Genomic DNA, 15,641 nt, shown 5'->3' on the forward strand with positions numbered 1-15,641 from the left:
ACTAGCAAAGCTAGCAGCAATAAGCATTCCTAGCACCAGACTGTGGTCTCTAAATGCCACTTCTAACTAAAAAGAAACCAACACTTCTCGGAGAAATGGATAATTCAAGACTGGGGCAGAAAATATGTACAAGATGACCCTGAAAAAATTACCAGCAGCAATTATTGGAAAGCAAGGAAGCTATCAAAGACTACTTGGGTTGTGTCAGAACATTGCAGAAGCCAACTTGAAGAGGCTCCCCATGGCCAAGGAAGGACCATTTGTGCATCAATAAATATAGTAACTGCAGTGGACAGAAACACATCAGATGTGATTAAATTCATGAGCTCATAATGATGCTTGAAAAAAAATACCTTATTGATCACTTTGGGAGGAGCTGAAGAACCAACTCATTATTTTGAAATGATCAAGGAAAAGAATTCTCCTTCCTTTTCAACATGAAGTGTACTTCAGAGTAACCGAATAATTGAAGAAAACTTTCTTTTTAGAACTATTCTAGCTAATAAGTGGGGAAGAAATCATAGAATTAAAACACTACTGTTTTGTATTTTTAATGAATTAATATTATCTATATCATGATCATCAATGGCTGCTAATATCATGGAACAAGATGGAGAACTAGACATTATGTTTCTCCAGATGGAAATATATCACCCATAAAAGATTTTTGTCAAGAAAAAAAGAAGGAAATTGAATGTGAATTTTATTGTCTCCTACATAAAACTACCAAGTTATAAGAAATACACGGGACAGAGGAACATGTAGAACAAAACCATGGGGATACAATAAGCAAAATTCAGACTGTGGGAACTAAAGAGGAAAGGGCTCAAATTTTTGATTGCCAACAATAACAACATAAAAATTGCAAGGAAATCGATGAAGATAGAGGGAGAACCTACAAATTAAAAGATAATTAAAGGAAATGTCAATCAAATGCAATGTCTGTGCCTTATTTGCATATCCTGGTTGAAAGAAACTGAAAATATATATGCACATGTACGCAAACATATATAACTCATTACAAAACAATTACAGAAGTATGAACACCAACTGAATATTTAAAGACATTAAGGAATTCCTGTTTTCTCTGTTTAGATGCAGTAGTGGTATTGTGTGTATGTGTGTGTTTATTTTGAGTCCCTATCTTTTAGAGATGTACACTGAAATTATATGATGTCTGGGACTTGCTTCAAAATAATATGAGGGAGCAGGTGGAGATGAATGGGCATAAAGATGAAACAAGGTTAGCCATGAATTGATCATTATCAAAGCTGAGTGATGAATATTCAGGGTTAATTAAGCTATTACTTTTATAAAATCTGCCTGAAAAATTTTGAAACAACTTGGGAACTTCATATTTTTACTATCATTAGTACCATGTTCTTTGCTAGACACCTCCCATCTGAAGGAGAGCCACCTCTGTATTCACACCTCCCTTTCCTCTGCCTCTTTGTTACTTATCTTGTCACTGCCTCCACATTAGGTCTACTATAAGAAGCACATAACAAGAATGTAAGATAATAGGAACTTAACAAACTAAGGTCACCTTGTGATCTCTTACACTGTGCCTCAAATAATCTCCTAGAATTATCACCCCCACCCCAGAGGCTGTCTCATCTGTTCACTTAATCGTGAGAATATTGATCCTCATAGTTTATGTTCCTGCTAATGTGAACTACGGGTTTATCGTCAACCTCTAATTACAGAGTGCTTTCATAAGAATCTTCCTACATATTAAAGTAGTTGCTAGAAGCTGGGATCCAGGAACATAGAGGGAGGAGAGAAGGAGGGAGCCTCTTTTACTAGAAATGAGTAAATTGGCATTAGTCATCACTCTTGTCTCCTTTTAACTATAGGTATTTATCAAAGTGCTGGATAATAATGATAATGGCCCAGAATTCTCTCAGCCAAATTACGATGTGACAATTTCCGAGGATGTGCTTCCAGATACCGAGATATTGCAGATTGAAGCCACAGACAGAGATGAGAAGCACAAGCTAAGTTATACTGTCCACAGCAGCATAGATTCTGTCAGCATGAGGAAGTTCCGGATTGACCCCAGCACTGGCGTGCTCTACACAGCCGAGAGGCTGGACCACGAAGCCCAGGACAAGCACATACTCAACATAATGGTAGGACCAAACTGCTTAATATGCTCTCCTAGCAGAATCACTGACCATCCAAGGCACATGCCTTAGCCTTCAGATGTACAGGGCCCTTGAATTTTGTAAGTAGTAGTAAATTTGGTCTTTTCAACCACAGGGTTGCATTCATTCTTGCCTTTTTAGTTCAGTGAGGAATTACTATTGTTAGATAGTGACTTCATATGTTTGCCAAACTGAAATATTAGATGAGCTCTACAGACAGTGGCCACTCAGTAAAGGCTGCTGACAGCCTGATTTGAGCAGGAAGGAACAGGCCGTGTTTCTGTACTGGTTCACATCCAGAAGATTTTGTGGAAAAGTTTAAAAGAAGTTCCTTGAGAAGTTAATTACAAGGGTAATCATTTATCAACCTGTATAATGCTCAGTCCTTGGAAGCATTCAGAGAACTGATTGATTACTTATTGCACTGGCATTGGACCTAGTGGTAAATACTGGCCCACAAAAGAGATCTCAAAACTCACCAAAGCCTACAGAGAATGTTGAATTTGGGTTCATGGGGTCTCCAAATTATGTAGAAGATGCTTTCATTTTAAAACAAAGTTTGGCTAGTTTACATAATTGGGAAGTAAAGATTAGTAATGAATACCCTTGTTTATGACCTAAAACCTGTCCCTTTAACTATCCAAGAACCCTATGGACAATTGTACAGCCACTGCCTAACAGGGCCCCCGTGAGTTCCTTAAGACCAGGTAGGATGGCAGAGATGTAATCTTTGTACTGATTGGCTTTAAAATACACTAAGATGCTACCAATTCCCAAGCAGCTGAAGTACTGTTCCACTAAGTACTACTCTTCCTTTCCAAGTCTCTGGGCAAGAAGAAACTAGAGTTCCATGCCTTTGGCTATGGTTTCCAGATGAGACTCCAGCGAACGGAAGAGGGACTCAGGGTTCATCAGATCCATCCCTCTGGGCATTCATTCATTCATTCAACAGATATTTCTCAAGCATCTACTGTATACTAAATTCTGTTCTAGGCACCAAGGATATAAAAGAGACAAAGTCCCTGCACCTTTGGACATTCGATTGGAACAGACCTAGATGTCAATAATCCCAAAGTACAGAGTCAAGTTTGGTCCTTGGGTGGGGCAGGCTGGTCTACAGACAGGGAAACTCATCACACTCACCGGCTAGCTTTTGCATATATCTCTTCAGGAGCAGAACTCTACTGCCAGTGACTAACTCTATTCTCACGATTTCTTCAAGCCATTTCTGTTCATTCTTTCCTTAACAAACTTAGAATTCAGTGCACTTACCCTGTATCATTTATCATTTATGTAATTGAATATTTAGAGCAAACAACTCCTTTATGCTGCCTTTCTCCAAGCTAAGCCCTTATAGTCATTTTGCTCAATTCCTTTTAGGTTAATATTTCTGAAAAACCCTTTCCCTTTGATAGCTTTTCTTGGTATATTTTCTAATTTCTTCAAATCTCTCTGAAGTTAGGGGATCTAAAATTGAACAAGCAAAAAGCACACATTGGATTAATGCTACATACAGTGATAGCAAAATCATGTGTTAGAGTTAAAGAATTGATTAGTTGCAAGCTTCTGCCATATGCAAACCAGGGAAAACTTTAAAGCAGTCAGGCAAGGTTCTTTGGTGATTTCACAGTGCTGGGGTCTCACATTTCAAAAATTAAGATTTGGTTCATCTTCCCAGTGGTCAGCGTTCTCTCTTAGTTCTGGGACTTTATTTATGTTGGTTCTTCTTGCCTGAAATATATGCCACGCACCCCGCCCCCTAGCACTTCACTACTTCTACTTGGTTTTGTTACCTTTTCCAAGCTAGGCTAACATCCTTACTAATTACTCATATTCTGGCACTTACCTCTGGGCCTTGTATCTTTCTACTTATTTGTTTGGATTCCCCAGTCAACTATAAGGTTCTTGAGGTCAGGAACTGTAGCTCATCCACCGCTGAACCACAAGAGTCCATCCCAGGACTTGGTAGATAATAGATGATAATAAAGGTTTGTTGAATGAATGAATGAATGACAGTGGCTACATTGCATTCATTAATTCCACATTTTAGTTTCCCCTTTACAAGGGCCCCCATCCACCATTCCATTAGCAACTGTATACACAAATTCCGGGGGGTGGAGGGTGAGGGGGGGGCAGAGGAAAGTGCTGTGTTTGCGATATCCTGACAGCAGTTCTATAAGCACAGACTGAACACAGACCAGAGGCCAGGCGTAATGCTGAACAATAAAGACAGCTTGGCCCCAGCTCTCACTGTGTTCACAATCAGCGTCCTCACTCTATCATAGCACTGCTTACTGAATACCTTCTCTGGACCTGGGACTGGGTCAAGCGGTTTTTGTGCATTATTTCATTTTGATTTCACTTTAGGCACAGCCAGGTGAATTCTTTGCAACTTAAAGATTTTAGTCCTACTGCTTTTTATATTTTGCCTAAAGGTCAGAGATCAGGAGTTTCCTTATCGAAGAAACTTGGCCCGAGTCATTGTGAACGTGGAAGATGCTAATGATCACAGCCCCTATTTTACCAACCCGCTGTATGAAGCATCTGTGTTCGAATCGGCTGCTCTGGGATCAGCTGTACTGCAAGTGACGGCTCTGGACAAAGACAAAGGGGAAAATGCAGAACTCATATATACCATAGAAGCAGGTGAGAGCTGGTGCAGATTGCAGTGTCATGCGTGGCATTGGACCCTCAGTAGTATTTATCACCATGTAAAATTCACATAGTTACCACTGGAATGTCTCCAGATGAATTTTTTGACCAAGCAACTGCCCTATTCGCACAACGATGGTGTATCAGGTTCTTGGCATTTCAGTAAGATGTTTTCCATCATTGACAGCGAAGAAGGAGTTTCCTTTTACTGTGTTCAATCTCAGATTTTTCTGGAATGGAGAAGAGAAAAGAATGTGTAGTAAACTCGGTGGCTTTTACTGATGGGTCAACAAGCCTTGGCCTCAGACTAAAATAACCAAAGCCTCCCGTCATTTGAGGGCTGCCAGAGAGTTCGGTGAATTGAATCTTAAAGGTCAATGCTTACTTGTCAGTAGGTGAGCTGTGGGCTGTGGGCTTCAGAAATTCCTAGGGTTAGGGTTAGGTTTAGCACAAACTCACTTCATTGGAGGTGATCTGAGTAGCAGAGTAGTTGGTAGGTACTGAACTGCTTGCTTAACCTGACAGATAAATAAATGCAGATTCTCGTGTTGTTAAATTTGAGATTTTTTTTTAAAATCAATTTTAGTATCTAGAAAGCAAGACCGTAGTTTCCTGATGGTTTGCAGTTGGACAGTTAGAAAACATTTATGACAGAAGAGATGAATGTCCAAGCAAAGACAGGACTGTGCGCCTAAAAATTACAAATATCCTTTATCTGCTCTATTTTCCCTTCCCCTGTTCTGTCTTTTTTGAATATTCAAGACTCATATTCCCAAAACATTCTGCAACATTATGTCTGTCGTGCATAATGCCAAATGCTGTTTCCTTTCATGCCAGCACTGGAAAGGCTTCTTTCCCTTGATGTAAATATGGAGCATTTTTGTGAGTGGTTGAATTAAAATATGAATGCTAGAATGACAGTTCTGGACTAAAAAATATTAGAAAAAAAGCCAATGACTTTCTTTAAAAATAGCCCCTGTATTTAATGACAATCTAAATCTATTTCCTTTATTAGGCACCTACATTTTACATGAGTCTGTGCTAAACTCTATACCAAAAAAGAAGAAAAGATGTTGGTTCAGAACAGGCAGGTACCCCAAGAGAATTCACCCCTTTCTTTTCCAGATTTCCATGGAATTTCCTTTTAGCCTAAAGCCTGACAGTACTCTTTTTATAAACGCTATTTTTCATCTCTTGTTTGTCAGAGGATATTTTAATTATTTCATTACACAGTCCTTGTTCTTTTAGCTTCACAAATAATATAGGGAAACTTTAAAATACATATATTTAAATATTGCCACAGGAAATGTCACCTAACCCAAGAACTCTTTATGTCCGTTCTATAGTTTTCCCCTAATCTTATGTATTTTTCCTTTTCTCGTAATTCATTCATGCATATACATTGTTTCATGACATTGTAATCATTTTGATATAGGGTTTTATTTCTACTTTTCTTAACATCTTCTAAGCATTTGTCTGCGTGTGTACTTGCTTTTTATATTTGTCATGAAGGCTGCTACATATACTCCTCTCAGATAGCCAGACATTTTGAAACCAATTTGGAGGTTCTCAGAGTAATTTAAGAGTAATTTACCATAAAGCTGAAAATTCTGCCTCGCTTATCTTTCAGCTTCCACAGACTATAGCCGGGTGCTGAACATAGAGAAAGGACTCAGTCATTTCTTCAACAGTTGGCTAAAACTAGAGAGAAAAGTTATTTCCTTAAAACATCTTTTATATAGAAAAGTCGAGTTTCCAGAAAACCCACAGGAATGCTTGGTATCTCAAAAAGTATCCTTTGATTGGATGTGTAAAAAGCTAATGAGAATTACAGGACAGACAGACCTACACTTGACCTGGACTTGTTTTAGTTAAGTTTCTTCACGCATCATGGTAGGATACAAGCAGATCCCAGATAGTTCAGGACTTTGAATCAAATAACAAGAGGTTGGTGTAAAGTATATGTTTTATTTAAGTGCTCTCAAAAACCTCAGAGAAGCAAGATTTTACTCTGTTTACTGGTGGGCCATACATTTCCTATCCCCTGTCTGGCCTAAAGCAACTACTGAACCTTTTCATTTTGGCCCGAAAGACTGAGGTGGAATTCAAGTGCAGAACTTCGAGTCTTATATTTAGTTCAGGTTTGACGTTTGGTGCCAACAGTGGTTCATGGGTGGCTCAGAGACAGGGCAGTACAGGAGAGGCCAGGACTAAGAAAGTGTTGAGTTAGGATGGGGGCATATTGGACCTCAAGATATATACAGATAGAGACTTAAACATCTTTTTTGATCTACCTCTCTCAATCATTCAACAAATATTTATTGAGCACCTTTTATTTGTGCCAGGCACTGTGCTGTATACCAGATCAATAATGATAAGTAAGGTCAGCACAGCTTTTGCCCAGTTGCCAAAAGTCTATAAGAAGTCATAGATTCCAAGAAAGCAAGCAGAGATTAGCTTCCAAAGATTTAAGTACAGAAGAAGAGAATAAGCAGGAAGTGGATTCTAAGAAAATGGGACAGTGCATTGGAGAGGGAAAGAGGCAAAGAGCCCATTTGGACCTGACATATGAGCACAGCATCCTGGAAGGGGGTAACAAGCAGGTCAGCAGCCATGGAACAGCAGGATGGGGAAGCTCTCCTCAAGGTCGGAAGCTGGCCTTCCTTCATCCCTGCCATATATATCTTGCTGTGTATGTACGAGCCTGGAGTAAGAAAGGACTCACCTTGAAACTCCACATGGGACACCATAATGAGGATGTGGCATTCATCATTCAGGGTTGCATGTGTTGCCACTGCTGCAAGGTGACCATTACTCAGGTACCTCTATATTTTCCTCCCCTGAGATGCTAACGTGAAATGATTCCTGCCTCCTTGTGAGGGTCTATGAATCGAATGTTGGAATCACACGTAATTCCACGGTGCTATTTATTGAAAATTTGCAAGTTTGTTCATGAATTCATTGACCTTCTTGTTGTCACCACGAAATGGTCATGTTCAGGTGGCAAAGTAAAAAATCATGCTGACGTCAAAGATAATTTTGTTTAATATTCATATTTGGGGTCTAGAATCAAATTCTTTATCGTTTTGTTGGACTTGCTCCCTCTTGAGAAATAAGCAAGCATCTTATAGAAATAGATTTTATACGAACATGACAGTTTTGTTTTCAGACATGGAAAAGTTTAAGTAATAAGTATGTAGTAAGAAGTGTGCAAATAGCTGTATGTGTTGTATATTTCAAACACATTATCTAACTACGCTCTCAATCCTGGAGCCTATCTTAATGATAAGACATTTAAACTCTCTGTGTGTTGCCATACTATAGCACTTCAAAAAGAAAGAAAAATTCAGATATAATTGAATAACCAAACTTTTAACTTGTGATGTAAAAAAATCTAGACACACAAGCATGTGTTCTTTGAGAAGCACGGGAAAGCCTCATGAGAGAAGCAAAAAGTAACATGGTGAAGGATGCTGCTTCCCACTGTTCACTACCTGTGAGACACATCCTTTACATTCGTCAAGTTCTGTGTTCCCCATTCTCTCCTCCTCTTTTCCACAGTGTCATGGTTCACAGCCCTTCCCATTTCAGGTTTGTCAAAGTGGGGTGCCAGTTTCTTCGTTTCATAAGGATTATGCTCAAGTTCTTGGTTTCTGTGCTGCTTCAGATTTTTAACACTTTCTGATTTCATCAGAAACGTCTCAAATATTGAGCAACTAGAATGGTTACAGATGGAACCATTATACATTTTGTGTGTTGGGGTGTAGGGAAGTGAAGAATAGAAGGAGAGTCAGAAAAGATTCTCACAGCTTACAAAGCAAATGGTGACTTGAGAAGAATTCTCCATACCTGAGCAAACCCCCGTCACCAGGCAGTGTTTGGGATGAAGTTGGTTTTGATGATACGTATGAAACTATACCAACTCCACATAGCAAAGCTTACCTTTGGGAGAGTCTTAAACCGAATGACTATATGATAATGTTCTGAAGCGATTCCTACAACCCTCTTCCTTTTTAAATTTTTTTAAATTTATTTGTTTATTTTTGGCTGCGTTGGGTCTTCGTTGCTGCGTGTGGGCTTTGTCTAGTTGTGGCGAGCGGGGACTACTCTTTGTTGTGGTGCGTGGACTTCTCACTGCAGTGGCTTCTCTTGTTGCAGAGCATGGGCTCTAAGTGCATCGGCTTCAGTAGTTGTGGCACGTGGGCTCAGTAGTTGTGGCTTGCGGGCTCTGGAGCACAGGCTCAGTAGTTGTGGCGCATGGGCTTAGTTGCTCCGCAGCATGTGGGATCTTCCCGGACCAGGGATTGAACCTGTATCCCCTGCATTGGCAGGTGGATTCTTAACCATTGCACCACCAGGGAAATCCCTACAACCCTCTTTCTTATAATGTAGAACACAGAATTATGGCACTGGTTTCAGGATAAATGCCTTTTTATCAGTGTCATTGGCATGTGCCAGCCCAGTCTGGAAATAAGAAAATCCTAAGCAGGAAAGTCTTTCCTACAAACTCTCCTATTTCCCAGTTTGAATGTACACAGAGCTGTGTTGTTGTTCTTGTTAACCTGAATTAAGAAGATACTGATCTGAAATTCACAATTTACTGGAAAACTCATTTCAGTTGCTTTTGAATACCCCTAAAAGGGAAGTCTCTCGTTTTATTTCAGAATGAGGAGGAGTGAAAATGAATAATTGCTGTTGGCCATGTTGTGTAAAGTAGCCTTAAGATGAAGAGTTAATCTTCAGAAAATGACCCACCTGAACTCATTTCCCTGTTGATTTTTCTATTGTAGGGAACACTGGGAACACGTTTAAGATAGAACCAGTCCTGGGCATCATCACTGTTTCTAAAGAGCCAGACATGACAACAATGGGTCAGTTTGTCCTGTCAGTCAAAGTCACGGATCAGGGTTCCCCGCCGATGTCTGCCACCGCGATTGTGCGAATTTCTGTCACCATGTCTGATAATTCTCACCCCAAGTTCACTCACAAAGACTACCAAGCAGAAGTAAATGAAAATGTTGATATTGGAACATCAGTCATTCTAATCTCTGCCATCAGTCAATCCACCCTCATTTACGAAGTCAAAGATGGAAACGTTGATGGGGTTTTCACCATAAATCCCTATTCTGGAGTCATCACCACACGCAAGGCACTGGATTACGAGCATACCTCCTCTTATCAACTCATTGTCCAGGCCACAAACATGGCAGGAATGGCTTCCAACATCACAGTCAATATTCAGGTTGTTGATGAAAATGATAATGCGCCAGTTTTTCTCTTTTCTCAGTATTCGGGTAGCCTAAGCGAGGCAGCCCCCATCAATAGCATCGTCAGGAGCTTGCACAACAGCCCGCTGGTGATTCGAGCCACCGACGCCGACAGCAATCGCAATGCTCTGCTTGTGTATCAGATCGTTGAGTCCACGGCCAAGAAGTTCTTCACAGTGGACTCCAGCACAGGTGCGATCAGAACAATCGCGAACCTGGACCATGAAACCATCGCCCATTTCCATTTTCATGTGCACGTGAGAGACAGTGGTAGCCCCCAGCTGACGGCAGAGAGTCCCGTTGAAGTCAACATAGAAGTGACAGATGTGAATGACAACCCACCTGTGTTCACTCAGGCCGTGTTTGAGACTGTCTTACTTCTACCTACCTATGTCGGAGTGGAGGTTCTGAAAGTTAGTGCCACGGATCCTGACTCCGAGGTGCCCCCGGAACTGACGTACAGCCTAATGGAAGGCAGCTTGGATCATTTTATAATTGACTCAAATAGCGGAGTGCTCACTATTAAAAACAACAACCTCTCCAAAGATCACTACATGCTGATAGTTAAGGTGTCTGATGGAAAGTTCTACAGTACTTCCATGGTCACCATCTTGGTTAAAGAAGCCATGGACAGCGGCCTCCACTTTACACAAAGCTTTTACTCCACCTCCATCTCAGAGAACAACACGAACATAACCAAAGTTGCTATTGTCAATGCAGTGGGAAATCGCCTTAATGAGCCCTTAAAGTACAGCATCTTAAACCCAGGAAATAAGTTCAAGATAAAATCTACCTCAGGGGTCATTCAGACCACCGGAGTCCCCTTTGACCGCGAAGAACAAGAGTTATATGAGCTGGTTGTGGAAGCCAGCCGAGAGCTAGACCATCTGCGGGTGGCAAGGGTGGTGGTCAGGGTCAACATCGAAGACATAAACGACAATTCTCCAGTGTTTGTGGGCCTCCCTTACTATGCTGCTGTGCAAGTTGACGCTGAGCCTGGCACCCTGATTTACCGAGTGACAGCCATTGACAAAGACAAAGGTGCAAATGGAGAAGTGACCTACCTCTTACAGGATGACTATGGCCACTTTGAAATTAACCCTAATTCAGGGAAAGTTATTTTAAAAGAAGCTTTCAACTCTGACTTGTCCAACATTGAGTATGGAGTCACCATCCTAGCCAGAGATGGTGGAAAACCCTCTTTGTCCACATCCGTGGAACTTCCCATCACTATTGTCAACAAAGCAATGCCTGTGTTTGATAAGCCTTTTTATACAGCGTCCATCAACGAAGACATCAGCGTCAACACCCCCATTCTAAGCATCAACGCCACCAGCCCGGAAGGCCAAGGCATCATATACATCATTATTGATGGGGACCTTTATAAACAATTTAACATCGACTTTGACACTGGGGTCCTGAAAGTCATTAGCCCTTTGGATTATGAAATTATATCTGTTTACAAGTTGACAGTAAGAGCCAGTGATGCCCTTACTGGGGCCAGGGCTGAAGTCACCGTTGACTTGCTCCTTAATGATGTCAATGACAACCCCCCTATTTTTGATCAACCCACGTACAATACAACGTTATCCGAAGCTTCTCTCATTGGGACACCTGTTTTACAAGTTGTCTCTACGGATGCAGACTCAGAAAACAATAAAATGGTCCATTATCAGATTGTCCAGGATACTTACAACAGCACAGATTATTTTCACATAGACAGCGCAAGTGGCTTAATCCTGACAGCGCGGATGCTGGACCATGAGTTAGTGCAGCACTGCACTTTGAAAGTCAGAGCCACAGACAATGGCTTCCCATCACTGAGCAGCGAGGTCCTGGTTCATATCTACATCTCGGACGTGAATGACAACCCTCCAGTCTTTAATCAGCTCATTTATGAGTCATATGTGAGTGAATTAGCCCCCCGGGGCCATTTTGTAACTTGTGTGCAAGCCTCCGATGCAGACAGCTCTGATTTTGACAGGTTGGAATACAGCATTTTATCTGGGAATGACCGGACGAGCTTCCTGATGGACAGCAAGAGTGGCGTCATCACGCTCTCCAACCACCGGAAGCAGCGGATGGAGCCTCTGTACAGTCTCAATGTGTCCGTCTCTGATGGGCTGTTCACTAGCACTGCCCAGGTGCATATCAGGGTCCTCGGGGCCAACCTGTACAGCCCTGCCTTTTCTCAAAGCACCTACGTAGCTGAGGTGAGAGAGAACACGGCCGCTGGGACAAAGGTGATTCACGTTCGAGCCACGGATGGGGATCCAGGGACATATGGGCAGGTCAGCTACGCCATCATCAATGACTTTGCTAAGGATCGATTCCTCATAGATGGCAATGGACAGGTCATCACAACAGAAAGGCTCGACCGGGAAAACCCTCTGGAAGGAGACATCAGTATTTTTCTGAGGGCCCTTGATGGCGGAGGGAGAACAACTTTCTGCACCGTGAGGGTGATTGTGGTGGATGAAAATGACAATGCCCCCCAGTTCACGACGGTGGAATACAGAGCCAGCGTCAGGGCAGATGTCGGACGGGGTCACCTGGTCACTCAGGTTCAAGCCATGGATCCAGACGATGGAGCGAATGCAAGGATTACTTATTCCCTCTATAGCGAGGCCTCGGTCTCGGTGGCTGACCTCCTGGAAATCGATCCTGACAATGGCTGGATGGTCACAAAAGGCCATTTTAACCAGCTGAAAAACACAGTGCTGTCCTTCTTTGTCAAAGCAGTGGATGGGGGCATTCCGGTGAAGCACTCCCTCATCCCCGTCTACATCCACGTTTTACCCCCTGAAACATTTTTGCCGTCCTTCACCCAGTCTCAGTATTCCTTCACCATTTCAGAAGATACAGCCATTGGGAGCACGGTGGACACCCTGAGGATTTTGCCCAATCAGAAAGTCAAGTTCAGCACAGTTAATGGGGAGCGGCTGGAAAATAACAAAGGAGCTGTCTTCATCATAGAACAGGACACAGGCACCATCAAGCTGGACAAACGTCTTGACCATGAGATCAGCCCAGCTTTCCACTTCAAAGTAGCAGCCACTATACCCCTGGACAAGGTAGACCTTGTGTTCACGGTGGATGTAGACATCAAGGTACTGGATATGAATGACAACAAGCCAGTCTTTGAAACTTCAAGCTATGAGACGATCATCATGGAAGGGATGCCTGTGGGCACCAAACTCACGCAGGTGAGAGCCATCGATATGGACTGGGGAGCCAATGGGCAGGTCACCTACTCCCTCCACTCAGATTCCCAACCTGAAAAGGTGATGCAAGCGTTCAACATTGACAGCAACACGGGCTGGATCAGTACCTTGAGAGACCTGGATCACGAGACAGACCCCACGTTCACCTTCTCCGTGGTGGCCTCCGACCTCGGGGAGGCCTTCTCTCTTTCTTCCACAGCACTGGTCTCTGTCAGGGTGACGGATATAAATGACAACGCTCCGGTCTTTGCCCACGAGGTGTACCGAGGGAACGTGAAGGAGAGCGACCCTCCGGGCGAGGTGGTAGCTGTCCTCAGCACATGGGACAGAGACTCTTCTGACATCAATCGACAAGTGAGCTATCATATTACAGGTAAGTCTGTCACCCTTGATTTTCACTGTGTGCTCTGCTTTCTGAAGAAAGATGGAAGGTGGCAGAGGGGTAAGAGTAGGAGAGAAGAAGGAAGATGAGATGAGGGTTTGAAAAGTTATCTTACCTCTCTGGGGCTGAGGAAAATATCTGAGTAGCGTCAGTTTTTTAGTTGTTACTAACTCAGCCTTAGTTGGGAGTTCATTGTTTTGCCTATGACAGATTACCCAGATTGGTACTCAGTCCTCGAGTCAATTTTTATCATTTAAAAAAGAGTCCAGCCAAATATCTCAGTGGAGGAAATGAAAATAACAGCTCTTTTTGATTGGGGGGCAGGGGAATGTATGTTTTTTTTTTAAGTATATGCCTTTCTCCTACTTTCTGTAACAGTAAGAAAAATAAATAGTTTTACTTACAAGTCTTTCCTGGTAGTAAAAACTCAGATGCGTGCACGCACACAACACACACATATACAAATCAAAGGGCATGGTTTGACCTTTTGCTGAAAAATGTTCAATTATAACTCCAAGTCAAAGGGTATGTCTTCTGACATCACAATTTTCTTGGATCCCTTTTCTGTCTTTCCAGGTAGTAAACAGCAGTTCAATAGGAAAGCCAAGCTAGACAAATGAGGTCACCCAGAGTGCCCAAAAAGCATCACCATTACTCTAAGGGGCAGAGGATCTCATGTCAGAGTGAAGAAGAGGTGTCACTGATCAGGAAGAGCTTTCTGGGGGTGGCTGGCCTTAAACTGCAAAGAGGAGAGGGTTGGTGGTATGGGAGCAGTCTTCCTAAAAACTATTTGGGGGTTTTAAAGCTAGTATTTTGATGTCATGACATTCAAAGGCAGAACATAAGCAAAGTGCCAAAAGATTTTAAAGAATCCATCCGTACTTGTAGTCAGGTGGCCTCCCTTTAGAAAAACTACATTATTCAAAGAGAAAAATGAATTAATTAGAGTGCCCTCAGGGCACAGAATCTGCTTAAGTATGTTAGTGGGAAAGTTAATTAATCACTGCAGAATAAGATCCACAGAAGAGCGTATGTGTCATTGCTCGGGACCACCACTCCTCCCCTCCACAGCACTACTCTTTTTCTTTATGGAACGGTTTTCTTGGTGCTGTTTTCTGTTTAAAGGTCTTAATGCATTTGTGCTTTGTCTGATACCGTTCATTGTGGGGTTTTTTTTTCATTGAAATGTATATTTCTGCAGTAAAGACATGAGTGATAGTGGTAAGGAAAGAAAGGTGAGTAAAGCAACAACTTTGATTCATTTGCATTCAGTTTCAGACAAAAAGCTTCTTAGGCATTCTTTTTTTTTTTAAGTTTTTTAAAAATTTTTATTTATTTTTGGCTGCGCACAGGCTTTCTCTAGTTGTGGCGAGCGGGGGCTACTCTTCATTGCAGAGTGCGCGTTTCTCATTGTGGTGGCTTCTCTTGTTGTGGAGCACAGGCTCTAGGCATGCGGGCTCCAGTAGTTGTGGCTCGTGGGCTCTAGAGTGCAGGCTCAGTAGTTGTGGCGCGCAGGCTTAGTTTCCGCGGCATGTGGGATCTTCCCGGACCAGGGCTCGAACCTGTGTTCCCTGCATTGGCAGGCAAATTCTTAACCACTGCGCCACCAGGGAAACCCTTCTTAGGCATTCTGAGGATACTTTTCTATTTGGAAGAATGGTTAAATACTCAGCTTTAATTATTTACACATCGTCTCTGAATTCTCAGTGGATGGTTTAAGGGACCATCCCACTAACTTTACTAAAGTAATGAGAACAGAGTAGCTTCAAGCTACTGCTACTATTAGCCATGCCAACCACCAACGGATTTTTATTAGATTTAACTTTTGCTCTTGATGTCACACAACTTGGCTGACCTGCTACTGATGAACAAAGGACGATTAATCATTTTATTTCGCAAAAGAGCAGTGTGGGCCTGCACCAGAAGCATTTAATAGAGAGGTTACATTTGTGCATGCTGAAATCATATT

The 15,641-nt window shown here is 42.2% G+C and overlaps 1 protein-coding gene across 1 annotated transcript in view; it reads left to right on the forward strand.

Moving 5' to 3' along the window:
• Positions 1-15,641, forward strand: part of FAT3 (FAT atypical cadherin 3) — a 707,842-nt gene that overhangs the window by 591,811 nt on the left and 100,390 nt on the right. Inside the window, exons 8-10 of the mRNA XM_030883783.2 lie at positions 1,857-2,132; positions 4,583-4,793; positions 9,590-13,663. Coding sequence (XP_030739643.2) covers positions 1,857-2,132; positions 4,583-4,793; positions 9,590-13,663 — 4,561 coding nt within the window. The remainder of the gene's footprint in view (positions 1-1,856; positions 2,133-4,582; positions 4,794-9,589; positions 13,664-15,641) is intronic.

This window comes from Globicephala melas, chromosome 8, assembly GCF_963455315.2.
Source record: "Globicephala melas chromosome 8, mGloMel1.2, whole genome shotgun sequence".
Lineage (NCBI taxonomy): Eukaryota > Metazoa > Chordata > Mammalia > Artiodactyla > Delphinidae > Globicephala > Globicephala melas.